The sequence below is a fragment of the Poeciliopsis prolifica genome, unplaced genomic scaffold (genome assembly GCF_027474105.1).
Source record: "Poeciliopsis prolifica strain line A6 unplaced genomic scaffold, Auburn_PproV2 SCAFFOLD061, whole genome shotgun sequence".
NCBI lineage: Eukaryota > Metazoa > Chordata > Actinopteri > Cyprinodontiformes > Poeciliidae > Poeciliopsis > Poeciliopsis prolifica.
In genome coordinates this window covers 1,647,479-1,666,140 of record NW_026562436.1, presented here as the reverse complement: position 1 = coordinate 1,666,140, position 18,662 = coordinate 1,647,479, and the positions used below count along the sequence as shown (strand labels likewise).

At 40.7% G+C, this 18,662-nt stretch overlaps 1 protein-coding gene across 4 annotated transcripts in view; it reads right to left on the bottom strand.

The window, feature by feature from the left end:
* Positions 1-18,662, bottom strand: part of LOC129379814 (seizure 6-like protein) — a 59,290-nt gene that overhangs the window by 10,897 nt on the left and 29,731 nt on the right. For all 4 annotated transcript variants that reach the window (XM_055060701.1, XM_055060702.1, XM_055060703.1 and 1 more), the window contains exons 2-10: positions 8,807-9,253; positions 6,418-6,557; positions 5,431-5,626; positions 3,943-4,128; positions 3,654-3,825; positions 2,712-2,878; positions 1,682-1,876; positions 1,348-1,486; positions 338-534 (exon numbers count right to left, since the gene is read on the bottom strand). In XM_055060701.1, coding sequence (XP_054916676.1) covers positions 338-534; positions 1,348-1,486; positions 1,682-1,876; positions 2,712-2,878; positions 3,654-3,825; positions 3,943-4,128; positions 5,431-5,626; positions 6,418-6,557; positions 8,807-9,253 — 1,839 coding nt within the window. The remainder of the gene's footprint in view (positions 1-337; positions 535-1,347; positions 1,487-1,681; positions 1,877-2,711; positions 2,879-3,653; positions 3,826-3,942; positions 4,129-5,430; positions 5,627-6,417; positions 6,558-8,806; positions 9,254-18,662) is intronic.

The following is an 18,662-nucleotide window of genomic DNA, read 5'->3' as shown; positions in this document are numbered from 1 at the left end:
AATGGCAGGAACCTTTAGACATAATGAAGTCATTCCTAGAAGCAGTTCAGTCCTGCTGTTTCTGAAGCAACAGAAGGAAACATCTTCTCTTCCTCCAGGCTCAGACACAAACCTGATAATACAAAAACGACAGACTTGAGAGTCAGCAGTAAAATGCATTATTAGGAGTGGATATGACATGTTTTGTGCAAAGAATTCTATAAAATGCTCATAAAATGGCAAACAAATCAGCTGGAATGTTTTCAGTGGCTTAATGCCTGTTTGTAATGGATAAGAATTGTAAAAGTTCTTCCCTCATCAGATCGGAGTCCAGGTCTAAAGGTTCCTAAGCGCTCACCAATGTAATTGATGATGAAGCCCTCCCCCTTCCCGAAGACGAGGCCGGCAGGGTCAGAGTGGAAGGTGACGGTCAGGTCCGGCGTGCTGGACGACAGCTTGAAGGGGCTGCTGCCTCCAACGTAGCGCCCCAGGATCCGGGTCGTGACCTCATCGCCGTCCGTGAAGGTCAGCATGTCGCTGTCGCTGATGTTTAGTCTGAGGATGGCGAGGGTGAGAGGAAGAGGAATCGTCGCGAGTGAGAAAAGAGCTTAGCTGGTCAGGAGGACTCAGAGAGAACATGTTGACAACTGAATGCACTGCAGACCAGAAACGCCCAGGGCTAAACACTAACAGGGAAATGCTAAATAGTCTGGAAACATGTTGTGGGAGCATCTGACATGCTTAGCACCTAGGGGGCGCTGAGGTTAGACAGGGAAAATGAAATACTTTATGACATATTTCTGCCAAAAAAAACACTTTGCATCCCTGAAAACTTTTTAATGGGGTTTTGTTTGAATTGTGTGAAAAAGCAATTCAAACTGTTTGAACTTGAACTCTCCATCTAAAGAATTATATTGTGATTCATAAATGATTCAGCCTTCCCAGAATGTCCTTTGCTATCCAATGGCAGGGAAATAAAGAATGAAAGAATCAGTATTTTGTAACATCGACTTTTTTAGCCAGAATTCCCTGGCTAAAAATTACAAAGTCAAATTCCTCTTTAGTCATATTTTATATGAGTATAATTTTTACAACAAGTGAAGGTAAAAGTTACTTGATTGCACCATAAAATGTCTGGCAGTATAAAACAGCCATTTTAGACTGTCTTTAGTAGAATATTTAAAACTCTTTTTTTTGGCTGTAAGCTTCAGTCTCTGATTGGTGATCTGCTACGGTTTTGAATCTTTCTTGTTCTGTTTTGTTGCCTTGGTTTAGCAAAATCTCTTTAACGGGCATAACATTGTTAATTTCTTTTCTAAAATAATTAATATTTGACTTTCTGTCAAGTAAACAATGTGTTCTCCTTACAGCTGGACATCAAGCAGCACTCGTTTGTCTTCTCCGACGTGTATCCTCCAGCTGCAGTCCTCTCCTTCTCCGTACCACTCGGGCCAGTTTGGGGACAGGATCACTCCGCCTGGACCAGTCAGGTCCCCGCCGCACTGGGCTGCAGCGGCACAGACGGACGACAGAAAGATGAGGATAATGAGGATCTTTATTTTCTTTTTTTTCTTCATCTCAAGCTCTTTGTGTTCCTTCTTTCTGTCGTTTGACACCAAACAATTTACACCGACATTAGACTCATGAGTCTTCCACTGTGATTTAGGGTGAGAAGATGAAAACATGAAGGTCGTTCTTTTACCTTTGCAGAGTGGCTCCGTGTCGTTCCAGTACGGGTCCCTGGCGCTTATGCACTCGATCACCGGAGGGCCCTGCTCTAAAGAGTGACCGGGGTCACAGGTGAACTGAACCACCGTTCCCACGCCGTACAAAGGGTCCGATGTGGTGAAGTTTCCATTCTGGAGGTACGGCTCGTAGCAGTGACCACGCTCAAAAGCTGAAAAAGCAAAAAGAACGAAGGATGTCAGGAACTGTGTGTGTGTGATTCTGAAAAACTGCCTCTGCTGATTTACTGGAAAGACGAGTCTTAATTAATGAATCATTTTATGTCTGGTGATTGGATTAAAATGGTCGAGGAAACGTCATCATGCTTTGGCAACATCAAGCTGCCAGAAAACAGAAACTTTATCTCGTCTTCTGCGGATCAGCAGCTCCCTCCCTGGCAGTCCGTCAGAAAGCAGCTTGGCAGAACATCATGTTAAGTCAGGGGTGTCCAAACTTTTCACAGAGGGAGCCAAAAATCATCAATTCAACAGAACTCCAGGGCCAGAAGATAAAAAATAAAAAATAAACTTGAACTTATTCAGCAAAAATGTTTTACAGAGAATTTATTTCCTGCTCAAAAATAAACAAGGCATAAAATAATTTATTCAAAGAGAATTGCCCAATTTTTTTTTTCAGGAAGGAATGTATAAATCAGTGTAGATCCAAAACGTTAAGAGGGTTTTAGGAAAGAAAGGCAACTACTTGATTCATTAATGTTAGGGTCAGTTAAGGAAACTTGAAACAGATTAACTGAATTCTCAGCAGTAACTACATGATTTAGCTCAATGTTCATTTGAAAACTTCTAATAATGTAATTAATGGACAGACGTGATCCAATCTAGCATGAAATTAAAGTTGTGTTGTATGCAACATTTCTGAGAGATGTTTTTAATCTATGGGTGATAATTTTGTTCCAAATGGAGGGGGGAAAGCCTCCATTTGCATCAACCACCTCAGTGTTCCTGCCTGTGTGTGATGTGTTTTATCTGTAGTCCGTGATCCTCTACCTTCATAACGGATGTTAAACCCGGTCTCATGGTTGGGCTGATCGGTGATGAACTGGACCCTCACAGCAGGACCTTCGCTGATCACCCCCTCAAAGGGTATCTGGCCCCCCCGCCCTGAATCGAACAAAACCACAGAGCCGGCGTCCAGGCCGCTCCACAACACCAGCCTGAAGGGACACAAACACAACAGATCAGCAGAATATTTCAGACTCATCCGTTGCAGAACTTAAGGGTCCATTCGCACCAGCTATGGTTCATCTTCTTTTATCAAACTCCAGTCCTGATGTTGTCCTCTAATGTTGACCAGAAAAGCAAACTCTGGTCTGCCTGAAAACCTCGGTCTCTGTTCGGTTGCAGTGACCTCTGGTCTGGTTGGAATGCATATGTGGACGCCAAGTGGAGCAGAAACTGCTCCACAAGCAGGAAGTGGACTACAGCGCAGGAAATTCTGGCTAAATCGCAACAAAACAAAAGCCTGAGTCTAGCACTAGGAGGAGAAATAGGTCACTGTCTTGTCCCAAAGACAGACGAGAAATCCTACAACCACTAAAATCTCCATCTGGTTTATATTTTGTGAATAAGGAAGTTGTGCTCAGTGTCTTTTTTGGAGGTTTTTATGTCGTTTCCTTCATTAGTTTTTGGTGCAACACCATCTCAGTTGAAGAGAAAAACAAGGTTTTCCTAAGAGTTTGGATTGTTTGACAGTGCAATGTGAAGGAGACTGGCACCGACTGAAACTGTAATAAATGTTGCAGCTTTGGTTCCCAATCAAACCGAGTCTAGCGGACTATCAGGTGAGAGGTGAAGTAAACACATCTTGTTTAAAACAGATATTTGAAGGAGCAGAGGGTGTTTGTAAGTGGATACAACATGGTCTTGTATCCATTGGACAACTCGAAACTCGTCATGAACCTGGAATAAACCAACCTGTTTGGCCCCTACCTGTCGGTCGGCCCCAGGGCCAGCCTCTCCAGGTGCAGATGTAGTCTTTGGTCTTTCGGTGCCTCCAGGGACCAGGAGCAAGAACGGTCCAAAGTGGCATTTGGTCCATGGTGGGGGGATGGCGACAGCACCCGCCCCACTGTTGCATTCTTCACCGTCCCTCCACAAAGAGCTGCAGGGAGGAGGGCCCGCTTTACACACACAGGAGTATGGAACCACTAATGCAATGTCGTAAACCATCAATGGGAATATGGCAATATTGTGAATCTACACACACATACATACTCACCCCTGCAGGTCGGCTCCTTGCCGCTCCAGACCGGCAGTGAGGCGTTGATGCAGGTAAGCTGCGGCTCCCCCTGCAGGTGATAACCCATGTGGCAGTGAAAGCTGGCTACGCCTCCAGGGAGCAGGTCCAACACCGACACCTCCCCGAAGTGAGGCCTCTTCGGAAGAGAGCAACTCAGCCTGAAGACTGAGACAGAAGGAGATTCGCTGTTGACCTTTGACCGGATCTGTGTCCGGGTTACCAGAGAAACCAAATGTAAAACTAAAAAGTTGGTATCTAATTCATTTTTAGCTTCTTTTGTTGCTTTCACTTCACAAAATAGCGATCACCAGCACAACTTTTATCCATCCATGAAATATAAACTTTGTGCCAATGTGTGGTATGTACATATAGCAACATTTTCAAAAACTAATGTATTTCTGGAGTTTCTCAGTTAATCTAAATGAATTATTTAGGATCACATCCACAATCTGCAGGGCGACATTCTACAATGTGAGAGAAATGTAAATATTCTTACAATATGTCTCACAAGTATTAGTATCATCTTCATTACAAAACTTTGTCAGTATTGAACCCCAGTCAATATCCTAACCCCAGGACGTTCTAAAAGTCTCAATGCAAAAACTCCATCAAATAAAATACAATTACCTTTATTTTCCTTCTTTTGACAATTTTGACAATTACATTCAAATAAATCAATGCAAAAAAAATATTGAATGTAAATACTGGCTCTGTAATGGCCCAAACATGTAACAAGCATAATCCCAAAGATGGATTAGATTTCTTATAGCTTCATTTGGCTTTCTCTCCTCAAAATTATTAATTTCTTCGTGCTTTAAGTGATTTTTCTATCATTTATCACCGGTAGGATCTCTTACACACAGAGTTCCCAAACACCTACATCATCATGTGAAAAAGCCTTAATAAGCGTTCCAGGCTTGATGGGATTAATATTCCTCGCCTGTTTTGGTTTTGTTGTTTCTCACGTCTGATTCGATCAAACACAAATCTTCCTCTGCATGCAGTGTTTTGATCCGAGTCAGCACCATCGCAAGAGCGACGCAAAAGGAATGAGACGGCTGTGATTAACGGCCCAGGTGGGCCCTGTTGGGCCCAGGTGGGCCCCGGCACTCTGATGTCCCCTCCGCTCCTCGTCGCATGTTAGAACCGCGTCCTCAGACACACGCGTGAAAACACATACGAACACACACACTCTCTCTCTCGACGTATTCTCAGCGCCTCCTAATGAGACGAGAGATGATTAATCAGAGCGCTAATCAGCTAATTCACATGACAGATTCAATCACTGTGCTGAGTGACTCAATGAGAAGGTATTTGATTATGCAATTAACACGTACACTTTAGAGAGCACAGACAGCCTCTTGGCTCCCGATCAAAGGGCTGTCAGATAATTCCATAACCGGTTTGTATGAACACATGATTAGGGTTTTTGCTGCGTTTGTGTGCCGACGCCGCATGGCGACTTACTCTGGTAGTGCAGCTGGAAGAAGCCCAAGCTCCCCTCTGGCGCCGAGCGGTAGTAGACGGACAGACAGTTGGTGGGACTGCGGATCACCTGGCCTTCCACCAGCAGCGTGTGGTTGGCCAGAACCAGCGTGGCACCCTGATCGTCCACGCCTCTGATGGACAGCTGCTCGCTGTCTGACAGGTTCACGTTCTTCACCTGGAAACACAGGAAGTCAACGGGGAGGCAGTCAGACACTGCAGCAATAAGGGATGATTGGAAATTGGGGGGGCAGAGAGCATTTTGTTTTCTTTTTGTTTAAGGGGCAGAATTATGTTCAGTTGATACCAAAATGCTGTACATATCAGATATGACTTCAAAGAAATGTGATTTTAACACCTTGAAATTGGGCCTCTGTCTCTTTAAGAAGCTTCTGCTCTTTCTGACACTCTGCCTCCAGCTATTTATCACAACAATGCCATCCTAGTCAGTTTATAACCATTCTTAGGAGCGTTAGATGGAGGCGTAGTTCATATGATGAGCTACGCCTCCACTCAAGGTTTCCTCAAACATGCACAGAAGAATCACAGCAACAGAAAATAACATATTATGATATGAAGATTTTTTTTAAAAAGTTTTGCACAATACTGCCCCTTTAAAACAGTCCACCTTTCCCAAATAGAAAACCTAACTTACAGAAATGACTCATGTTTGTGACATTTGAACTGAATCTAAAGAATCCCTTCATCAAATGTTTCCATTTGAGGAAATCCAGTTCCTGCCTTTCTTGCTTGACTGATTCAGAAACGACAAGCCGCCACCAGGAGGCAGAAGTCAGCCTCCAGACTAAAGGCATCCAACATAACGACCAGAGCACAAACACTGCAGCAACCTCCATTAAAGCCGCACTAGTTGTGATAACCAGACTAGTGCTGTTGCAGGCTGCCAACACGTCCCAGCCCGGCTGCAGTTCTGCCGGCGTGGGATTTCCCTGAGGGGGGCGCACACACCTGCAGTTCCACGCCGTAGCCGGTGTACACGGTCACGGAGTAGGTGCAGTGCAGGAAGAGGCCGTCAGGCAGAGGCGGGTTGTCAGAGGAGTCTATGTATCCCTCTGGGTCGGAGAAATTCACCATGCAGCTGGACGCAGCTGGAGGAGAGAGCAGAGAGTTCAGATTATTTTCCCCCTGCTGAATTCGTTTGTAATCTCTTTTAATGGCATTCTAACTGGAACCACTCTGGAAATCCCCGCTGTGTGTAATTAAGGGCAGAAATGACAAGGATTTTAAGCAGTACGCAGGAAAAAGGTGCAGCCGGGTCTCCGGGGCGTTAACAGGCTCACAGTAAATAGCCACTCTTCTCTTCCATGCTGGACAGAGTCACATCAGCCTCTCCTCATCAGGATTCTTGCACTTCACGTCACTTCATTACATTACAATTACAGTTCAGCTCAATATTTATTTTTAAACCTTTCTTTTCTTATATTGAGAATACTTAAAGTCGTATTTGTTTCTAGTTAAGCTGGAACATTCATTTCTTCAAAGAAAAAAATGCACTTCCATTTTCTACTGATACAGTTTGTCAAAAGCTAAATAGTTTTGCATTTTGTCAGATTATTAACCAAATGTAAATGAATTTTTGTTGAAGGGTTTGATCAAAACGCAATGCCAAATCACTATTGGCAGGTCAGGCTTTTTAAAGATCGGTGATCAGGAAGAAAAACTTCAATCTGTGCGTTCCCAATCATCACCTTCCTAAAAGTCATTTTTTGCCAAAAGTGATTTTGGCAAATAAAAATAAAAACAATTTAAAAAATCAACACCTTCTTCTTTTTCACAAAAAAAAAAAAAGTACTATTTCCGGAAGGTGATGATCTGATGATGTCATGACGTTCTTAACAAAGCATTGACGATTTCCTGTTTGTGTCAAAGTATCTCTTAGTTGAGTGACCTGATGTTGTTTCGCTAATTTAGAAATTTTGAAAGCTTAAAATAGAATCATCAATGATTGGTTTACTTAAAACTTTGAAATATGGACTTTAATGATTTGATTGAAAGCTTGAATGTGAAACAGCTTCAGCTTGCAGAAAGATTTACCAGTGTTGGTAATTTCTTTATATTTGACTGAAGCAGAAAAAAAAAAAATACCCATTTTTTGTTATTGTTTCCCATAAAGGCTGGTTGAAAAGACAGCCTTTACATGATCAGCCAAAACACTTCTGATTGGCTGATCAGGTCCTCGTGACGACTCTGTCTCCAGAAGCTGTCGGCTCAGAATGCTGAGTTAGGGACTGACCACATTCACTGGAACATCATTTTCTTTTTTAGTGAGAATGAATAAACGTTCCCCTCAGATAGGAATACTGACTCACATGCATTTCATGTGAGTCAGTAATGCATACGTACATCTACATGAAAACTGAGGAAATTTAGTATTTTCCTCCAACGGAGGTTTTCCCATCATGCATTACCGTATGAGGATAGATGTGGTTCAGTTTTATTGTTTAACTTTAAACAATAAAATATTCAAATTATGAGACTGCATTGGGTTTGATGCTCCTGGAGTGGAGAGAAAAAACACTGAACTCAGTGTATTTTGGTGAATTTTCAATTTGATCATCAATAAACCTCAAATAACAGAATTGGAGGTTTTCATCTGAGATCTATCTTCTGGTTTCTTTTAACAGCTAACAAAATTATACAACAGGATAGGGAAAAATTATCCTTAGGACTGAATTTGGACAGACTAGAATACTGACTATGTCTCTGAATTTTAATATTTGGTAGAATAGATTAATATAGCACTTAAACTGGCATATTTTGGAAATCTTTTGTAGTATAAAGAAAGCTAATAATTTGTTGAGATCAAATAATCCAAGAAGAAAGTGACTGATAGTTTTCTTTCATGGTAAAAAAAAAAAAAAAAAAGTAATTTCTCTACAAACTGAAACAAAACGCCATACTAAAAACACAAGATTTAAATAGCGTATGTCTTAATGTAAATAGCAAAAGCTAGCTGTGCTAAGATGATAATAACAGCATAAAACAGCTTTTTAGTTTTGGAAAAGCCCTGGAGATATTATTGTTTTTCTTTCAAAAGGAAATTCAAACTGCCACTTCATAGGAAAACCAACATTGAAAGAACGAAAGAAAATTGTGTTCAAAACCATTTTCAGATATCCACGGTATTTATTGGTGCAGAGTGCAAAAATCTCATTTAACTTCAAACAGTGTCTTTTGTCCTCAGTCTCTTCCATGTTCTTAAGGTTTGCTGGGCTAATAAAGAGCGCAGGAATTGCTGCAACACAAATATTCAGGCTCAACATTTTTCAAAGCTTGAAACAGAAAAACACTATTTCATTTAAGTATTTCAGAATGTCATTTTGACTTTGACACATACCTGATAAAGGCATTTCACTGCCCACGTCTGGTAAAGTGGTTATTTCCGCCTCTGGCTCAGGTGTGTGTGTCCTTGTGTGAGGCAGCTGAGAGTGTGTGTCTGTGGACGGCGGTTGGCTTGGACGGCTGCCCTGGCCCGACGCCGCAGCTGACGCTGGGGACTTTGCCCTCGTCGGTAATCCCTCGCTTTGATGCTCCTGAGGGTTGCTTCCATGGAAGGAGTTGACACTGAGTCCCCTGCCCAGGAGAGGAACCAGATTCTGGGGTAGCGCAGAGGGAACAACCTCCCCTTTCTTGGAGACGAGGCGTCCTCTTTGGGCCAGCACAGACTGCAGGAAACCTCCTGCTGCGAGGCTGGAAGTTTTACCTTTAGATCCGTCCTGCCTTGTGCCGGCTGTTGTCAACACTGGAGACTGAATGGAGAGGGGGACTGTGGGGGCTTCGTTATCTGAGAAGAAAAGGAAATAAAAGGATGAGTCACTCCAAGTGTCAAGACAGGAAATAACTAAAAGGACTTGAAGAGTAAGGTCTGGGTGTTTGTGCCTGTGTCCTCCATTACAGCATCTGACTATTTGTCACATTATTGGTCTGTGAAAACAACAAACTTCAATGTGTTTTCGTAGCATTTCGGATGACAGAGCAGTGCAGGAAGATGAGGAAATACAAGGCAGATACTCAAGTTGGAGGACAGGACAGCATCAGAACATTCATGCAAGGATACAAAAGAATAGTTTAGATCACAGCAATTTCATCAGGGTGGCCCAGTTAAAGTCCAGACCTCTATCCAATTAAGAATCTGTAGACAAAACTTAAAAACGCATCTTAACAGAAGCATCCAATCGAAGGAGGATGGAGCAATGTTGCAAAGAAGAATGGGATAAAATGTTCGTCAGTTCAAAGCTGGTAGAGAAATACTTCAGAAGATGCATAACGGTAACAAAAGCTGATTTTTAAAAGAATTGGGCAATCATTGTACCATTTTCATTTAATTTCCTACAAATATACCAATTTGTTTTGGTGTGTCACAAACATCCAATACAACACATTACAGTTTCTGGCTGTAATATTTCAGAAATATCAAAAAGTCAAAGCTGGTTGTAAACTTTTCAGAAATGATGCCATGTATATATAGACAGAGCAGCCAGAACCTAGATGAGCTTAACTCCACATTCAATACACACAAAATGCTGATTATACACACAGACACACACACAGACAGCGCAGCACAGAAACCAGGCAGTAGAGCATGACAGGAGTCAACCCCACATGTGGGAGGAAGAAGGTGTGAAAAAGAAAAGCATAGACAGGGAAACCGCTCTGCCGTGCTTTCTAAAATGCCATCTCCAGCAGCTTGGTTCAAAAACAGCACACAGCAGCATTTACACACACACACACGCACACACACACACACGAGCCTCCTGCATGTTTGCATTCACACACACCCTGTGTCTTCCCACTCACCCCTGCAACAACAAACAGCAGGCTTCCTTAAACTGGAGGAAGACTTTATAAAGGTTGGAGTCGTCGAGTTTTACGCAATTCATAAACTCCTGGAAGAAAACCATTGAGACCTCCAGAAGCTCGTTTTAAAATAGATGCAATAATATGTTTTTGAGCTGTCAACAAGAGCTTTTTCTGTCTCTGGAGATATGTTCACTAATGTTAAAGAAAACACAGTATGTAAAGCCCAATGAGTTCTCTTTGCTTCTTCAACTTCCAGCCGTTTAAAGAACCACAGAAGCAAAACAAAAGCACAGCTACAAGAAATTTCTATAGAAGAGACCTCAGCATAGAAACCCGAAACTAGATCCTCTCAGATCCCACGGAGCCATTAGTGTGAATAAATGCTAATGATTCTAATAACCCTGTCAACCGTCTGCCTTGAGTTTCAGGAGTTGTGTTTCCATGTGTGCAAATCTTTGTCTCTTTCAGCAGAAGCTTTTAATCGGTCATTCTCTTCCTCCTTATACTGCAACCATGCAGATGAGTTGGTGGATAACATCCATTCTAAAATTTCAAGCATCACTAATTCCATTGCTCCCATTGATGTGAAGGTTGTGTCTGGTAGGAACAAGTCTCCATGGAGATTTTGTCAAACATAAATATAATATAATATATTTATTATGTTGATATATATTTCGTACACATTAGTTGAGAAATGTATACAAAAAGACTGTGTAGCTATGCACCTAAAAAAATGCAACGGAAACGTTCTTTGCAGAAATCATGAACAAAAACATTAACAATCAGTTGACAGTCAAACTCATGAATTTCCCAACTTCTTTTCAGAGAACATAAAAAAAGGAGAGAGTTGATCTGCACATCAACACTACATCCATTACCAGAGCCATGCCCAGACTAGACTTTTCTACAATAACAACAGTAGTTTAATCACTGAACAGCTGAGCACCACAGTACATTGAACACCTGCTATTGTATCATCATTCCGACATGGTGCCAGCGCTCATCGTCTATCAGCCAATCAGAGAAGACATTAGACAGCATTAGAGCAAAAAGCCCCGCCTACTTGGGAAAGGCTACGTATGCGGCATTTTGGGGGAATTGTAGTCGGCCATTTTACAGAAGAGCTGTGGATTCAACATTAGCCGGCCAACTTTTTACAAACGGTGATGCTGTGAGAGGTTTGGTGGAGCTGGCTGCATATTGTCCAAAAAAAATAATAAATCCATCATCCACCTACTACTGCCTGTCGTCTTCTTCGTGGTTTGAGTCAGTAGTAACATCCGGCTGTCGATCATGCAACTCGTGTGATGCAGAAAAAAGTATTTCCATTGCAGTTTTGCAAAAAAAAAAAAAACACAAATAAAATAAAATATAGCTGAAATCCACCTTATCCTAACACATTTTAATTAAAAAAAATGTTCTGTTTCCATGAAGCAAATTCATTTTCATGATTCCAATTTGCACAATTCTTTTGATCAATGGAAGCGCAGAGATACTTAAAAGTATCACTGCAGATACTTTTAAGAATGGAGTTACAACCTGGAGCTGATCATCAGAAAGTCGGTCTGTCTGATGAGTGAAGATTAATTATTGTGGACAGAGAATCTGATACGTAAGTGATGTTATTATTGGGTCAATCCTGCAACATCTGAGTATCACTAGTATAAATCTTGCCTTGCATATTCTGTCTGTGGGTTGTGATGCTTCTGCTGTAAAGTTCTTTAACATTCCTTTAACGACCAACAAAAATAAATAAATAAAAGAAACATTAGCCGGCTCACTTAGCTTCAGATCAAATGGTGCATGTTACAGCATCAATTGCAGGGAGATGCAGGAGCATTATTTACCAAAGCAGCTTATTCCCCTACGCCTGTGAAATGTTAGGCCGATTAATGAAAGTGTGATGGCGGTTGGTTTTCTTTCAACGCACGACGCGTCTCTGATGTGCAGAAGCAAGGAACAGGCGCACCTATTAATACTTGTCCTCTCCTTCCACACAATGCTGGGATTACACTACTTTGTTACCCAGCCTCATGGTGGCAGAACATTTTCAGAAAAAGTCCTGACACTTTTATTTTTGTGAGTTCTCTTCATTGCTCAGCTTTATCTGTGATTCTGCTCCTTTTTGGCAGAACCGCAAGTCACATGCAGAGTTCCTCTGAGTGGCGCCATTTGAAGTGCTCATCTGATCTTCCTTCCAAAGCAATTCTGAAACCAGTTTAATCAAATATATATGTTTTATTATTAATATTAAGACTAGTTTGTCAGTTTCCAATTAATCTTGCCTCAAGACGATTTGAGTCTGGAAAACCTGGAACCTGAATTTTGCATCTACAACCTTTTGGCAATTAAATGACACTCTGCAGCACACGTGTCAAACTCAAGGCTCAGGGGCCAAATCTGGCACACCACAGGTTTGTAAGTGGTCCTCTAGACTTCAAATACATTAATATGCCCCACCATTTTTTTTAATCTGCAAAATTAATACAAAATCAACAGATACCCCATTTTTTTTCAAGTTTTTCAGCAAATTTTTCTGAAAACTGAACAAGAACATTGGGTTTCAGTGACTGCAGCCTCAGGCTTACTTGGTGTCAAGTGATTAATATGGTGATTAATAAAAAGTCACATTAGCGCAAATATCGCCTTAGAGAGGCTGATAAGCAATGCCTCCGCTAATAATTACACTTTTATCTCTCAATATTATGCACATATCTCAACCAGGAATGAAAAAAGTTTTAATAAACCGTTAAAACTCAAAATGTGTGCCGCTCTGGACCCATAAAGAGGCTATGCAAACTGCTGACTGGAGATGTCTTTGCTACGCAGTTTGATTCTGACTACAGAGAAACAATTTAGAAAAGCTGGACTGGACCCGTCTCATCCATTCTTATCTTCGTTGCCGGCTTTCCCTTCTTCCTGAAAAATGACTTTAATGTAACTTTTAATGTAGCTAACAAGCAGTTCTAATGTTCTTTATGACTTATCCCTCTGAAGTCAGAGAGCGCTCAACTCGGCGAGCATTTTTTCTCTTCGTTGCTTTAAATCTGAATTTTAGCCTTAAACTATGGCCGACGTTAACATCTTTAGTCAAATGCAACATTGAGATCTAGTGTTGGTGATGAATGGTGTTCGGACCATAAATTATTGCCTCAAAATTCACTTTCTGCAAGAAAGTCTGCATCGCGACACAACCCTGCATGTGTTAGTGACAGGCGGCCAGGCTAAGAAACAGAAAAGGTAAATTACGAGAATAATGGCAAAAAAATCACAGAAACAGTCACATCAGAATTATGTCATAATATTATTAGATCACAATAAATGTTCCAAAAACAAAGACAAAGTGTAGAGAGGAGAACATCATAAAGTTATGGAAATAAAGTCACAATACAAAAAAAAAAAAGTCTGATGACCATAAAGTCGTAATAATACGTGAAAAAACTCATAATATGAGTAAAGTATAAATAAGACAAAAAAGGCATAATAATACAAGAATAAATTCATAATCCACATATTATGAGCACAAAGTCAGAATATTACAAGAATTAAGTCATAAGACGGCAAATTAATATGAGAATAAACTCACAATGTTCCCAATGTTAAAAATATGAGAATAAACTAAATATATTACCAGAATAAATTCACAATATTAGTAGAATGAATTAGTAATTAAACTATGTAATTAAAATGTGGACTGCTAAACGTCTTTTAAAGTTATAGATTGATATTTTTTTTTCCTCATGGCACATTGTTTCATCTTTTAATATTATCAAATTATCATCAGTATCAGGACTTTAAAGAAAACAACTGAGTCTATTTAAAGTAAATAGACAGACCAGCCAGTCAGGACAGATGTTAACTATCAGCGTTTTGCTCTCATTAAAACCACTTTTTCTAGTGATTTTACTACTTTCTTCTGGCACATTTGTGTCTTTATTTTGACTTTTTTCTTTAATTTAAAACAAACAAACACCCCCTATAGTCTGGCCCTTTCACTGTCGTGTTTAGCTTTCCAAGATATTGTGACAAAATAACCAAAAACATAACAAGTGCTTCCCTCTCCCACTGTGGCTGAGTCGACCCCGTCAGGCTGCGGCGTCAGTTTGTTGCCTGAACTCTCGTCCTGCGATCTCATTTGCTTTACAGTGCTGACAGGATTTTCTAGGAAGTCAATGGTTGACAATTCTTTCGTCCTTAATTGGTCTCCTGTGTGAGTCCATTTGCATTTACTAAGCCTTTGTTTTGCTGCTACGCTCATCCCAATTACCTTATTTATGGGCATATTTCTGCCTTTGAACCGAGCTAACAATGATGTCTAATGAGAGGGGACACACAGACGGAGACAGACAGCGCCGGATGGAGGGCTTGTTTAGACGGAATCAAAATGAGCTTTTAATGTGGTTTTAATATTGCGACGTGCAAAACAAATGAAGCTGCAACATCATTAGACAATAAAAAGATGGATGTTGCTGCTTTTCCCCCGTGATGCAAAAGTTTACTGAATGTAGGATCTGTCTCTCTCTTTCTATCTCTCTTTCTCTCTCTCTGTCTCTCTCTCTTCAGACCGACGAGTTTCACCATGCAAACCAGGCATGTGTCGATTAATCATCCTCGGTGACGCGTGACTAACTGGGTTCAGTTGTCAGATGAATAATCGAAGCTGAGCAACCTCACAGATAGTTAGGAGTCAGATTTTAGTTGGATTCTTCAAACATTTAGCTGGGATCAAATTAGTGGTGGGAGGAAAAACAACAGCCACGAGAGGAACGATGGAGTCTGGTAGAAGAGAAGAGGAGAGGAGAGTTGTGGGGCAGTGCTGCTCTCTCAAAGTCTGCCAATTAAAAGGCAAGGAGAGGAAAACAATATCAGAGGAGTTTGAGATCTCACTCCAAACCTTTGGCTCTCATTAAAATTGCTTTGTTGAACCGATAGCAGCGATTGGAGCCATCAAGCCGGAAGGAAATTCCCTCTCTGCTCTCTTCCTAACAAACCGCTCAGGCTGCAGAATCAGAAAGGAGCAGCAACGAATCTGAGATGAGATGATAAGACGAATGCAGCTCTGATTTAAAACCCTGAGCAAAAAAATAGAGAAGACTTTTTTTGCCCTACAAACGAATTACCAGAAATCTCCACTTACGAACGGAGAGACATTAAGCTAATAACTTGAGATTGGGAGCAAATCACATCAGACAGCTTGAGAGGAAAGAACTACAGATAATCACTCTACTACATTATTTGCTATGTAGAAATATAATTTGAACCAACAGTGCTGGACTGTTGTTAATCTGAAAGCATGGGCACATGATGAGTCCGAGTGGAAGGGAAGCTACATGCTGACACAGCATCTTCTCTATGTATTATGTAAAACTTATATTTACATAGTGCTGATTAAGTTGTTTAGCTGCTACGCTTTTTATTTGACAAAAAACAATTCAGAGACTTGAATTGAAGTGTCGTCCAAACTATGTCTGCTTGACGATGATAAAGCTCAATCAGATTTTATGATTTATTTATTAGGAAGTGTGAGGAGATGATTTGAGAGGTTTGACTTTTAGTCAGTTGAAGAAAAACTCACAGCTAATGAATTTACGTCATTAATTTCACTTAATTCTATAAATATTGATGAATTAAAAATGTTTGGTCACATAGGTCAGAACCTTGGCATTCACATGTTTCTGGTACGTCTGTAAATGTGACGTACCTTCGCTAACAACAGCGATGGACAACAACGATGCTTCTTTCGGCCCAGTGGGGATTCGTTTGGGCTCCAGTGAACGATCTGATTGGACCATTGTGTTCAAGTTGTACTAGAAGGAGCTAGCATAGCAGCGAAGCTTTTCTAGCCTAAAATAGCATCTGAGGCTCATGTAGCAGCATGTGTCCCCAACACTAATGTCAGCGTGTATTTTCCTAAAGGATGACCAGGTTGAGAGGTGAATGGGTAGAACAGCACTGTGCACCAATCTGATGGTTAAATGACATAATTAACATATTAAAAACAACATATTTCTTGTTGAGCTCATGTCTATATTTAATCATTTTGCAGATGAGAAATTTTTGAATTTAAAATTTTGTTCAATTTGTCCATAAACAGTTTTTAATTTAAACACAATTAATTAATTAATTACAAACTCTGCAATTAACTCGATTAAAATTTCCACTTGAGTCCCAGGACTAATATTAAGATTTCTGTGGGAACAGAAAGATGCTTTTGTCATCTTTTTGTTTCCACTACGTCGTTTTGTTTCGATACGATCAGCAGCCGTACGGACTTGGGATGCGCCACACATTCTTGTTGCACTGGATTTGATTGAACAGCTTCTTTACTGACTTGCCAGAGTTTGTATCAGAGAGATGAGAGGTATTCTCCCAAACTTCTGAGGACGTCTCGTCTTACAAATGATGTTCAAGAAGAGGGGAAAAAATAGAAACTCTCTGCACCACCTCCTGCAGATTCCTCCTTTCAGTTACATCAGAGATGCTTCAAAAAGATATGATTATTGTTCTGATGCCACATATAATGTCATGGTGAAAGATAGTGAAGATAGAGGAAGAGATCAAATCTGTGTTTGATCTTGTGAGGAGGTGAATGTCATCTTTTTATTGAACCAAAGAGCAGCTCTACATGATCACAACTTGAATGTTGTGAATACGCCACCCATTGCAGGAGGACCTTTTATCACAATAACTTCTAAAACGGCAAATAATCAGCAACAAAAGCATTTTAAATGCAGAAAACGCAGCTATTAACCATCTGACTTAGCAAACTGAGGATAAAAATGAAGAATCGCATCAGTCCATCAGGGCGCAAACAGCCTTGCTTTGGGCGTTTTGTCTCTTGAAGCGGCTGGTGCTTATTAAATTATTCTTCTGCTAAACTTTTTGACAAAGCAAAACCCCCACAGGGCCTAACAACAGGTTTATCTGCTGTTATAACAAGCAACGTGCATTTAACTCGAGAACCAAAGAAAGCTACACACGGTACGTAAACTGCAACAAGGAATCTGATTCCGCTGATATTCCCTGTCGGTGGTTCTGGATTGAAACCGATCCGGGGAGATTCTCGTTTTATTGCTTAGCTGTTGAGTCATCTCTCTCATCAGAAACGAGCAACAACCCTTCTGGGACGATTCATCCAGGAGTTTATTCAGAGCTTTTCGCAGGTAGACACTTGAAAACCAAACACCATTTCATGCTTCATTATCCTGAAGGCATCAGCCGACTGGGACCTGCAGTTCCTTCCTGATGCAGTACACAAACAAGTAATTCATAGGAACAGCCGTATTTCTGTAACGCTGTTTCAACCCAGACACACAGACATGGACGGATGGTTTACAAGCGCCCGGTTTGGACGTGTCACACAGCAGATGTCCCTGTGTGACCTTCAGCACGTCCTCCATGGTGTAAAATCTGCTCTTCCTTTTAAGAACCGTATTTACATCTGGAAGCTGTTTCCCTATAAAATCCATTTTGTTGAACCTCGCAGTGGGACTTGATTGAAGTTTTTAAATGGAGTTAATTACAGGGTCTGTCAGTAATTAAGTGCTATTAATTGCATTTTAATCAAAAAAAGGGTTTCAGGAAGCCCTGATCCTTCTTTAGAAATGTGGACTGTGGACGCTGACATGTTTAGCATTGAGATGCTAATTTAGGTCTGAATAGCTGCACTGCTAGGCTAACTATTTTTAGCACAACCTGAGCACAACAATAGTTTGTTCCAGTGTCCAATCAGATTATTTTTTGGAGCAGAAATCAACCCTCAGTGAACCTGGAGAGGCAGCTTCAGGTCCATCGCTGCTGTTGGAGGATGTCGCTTGTGCGACCGATTTATGGTCGTACCAGAAACGTGCAAATTCAAAGGGTCAGTAATATTCATTAAATTTGAATATGCCTTCCAATGAGGCAACCTGTAAACATGCTTTTCCACCTTCCTATATTAAAAATGTTTTTCTTGGCCTGCTGTGACATTCAAACTCCAAATGTCATGTTTTCATTTGCTGCTGGAGGTAAATCATCATAATTAACAGAAGTAAAGGTCTGAAAACATCAATCTCAGTGTAAATGTGTTTCACTTAGTGAAACGAGTCCCTCAAAATAATGACATTTTATATGAATGAAACCATGAAGAGTTCAAAATGCAGCTTGAGCCTCGAACCTTCAAAGGTAAGATAAGATGCTTCAAATTAAGATGAATTAATTTTTCAGCAGCAAAACCAAAGAAAATCATTTATCCAAATCAATGGAAAAGAATTGCTGCCCCAGTAAGGATTTTAAAGTTTTGTGATGACCTACTCAGAGTCCAGAACTTAATCCAACAGCAGGAATATCCCAAAGGGGAAGATGACAGAGCAGATCATCCACCAACAAAAACATCAAAAAAATATATTTGTCCA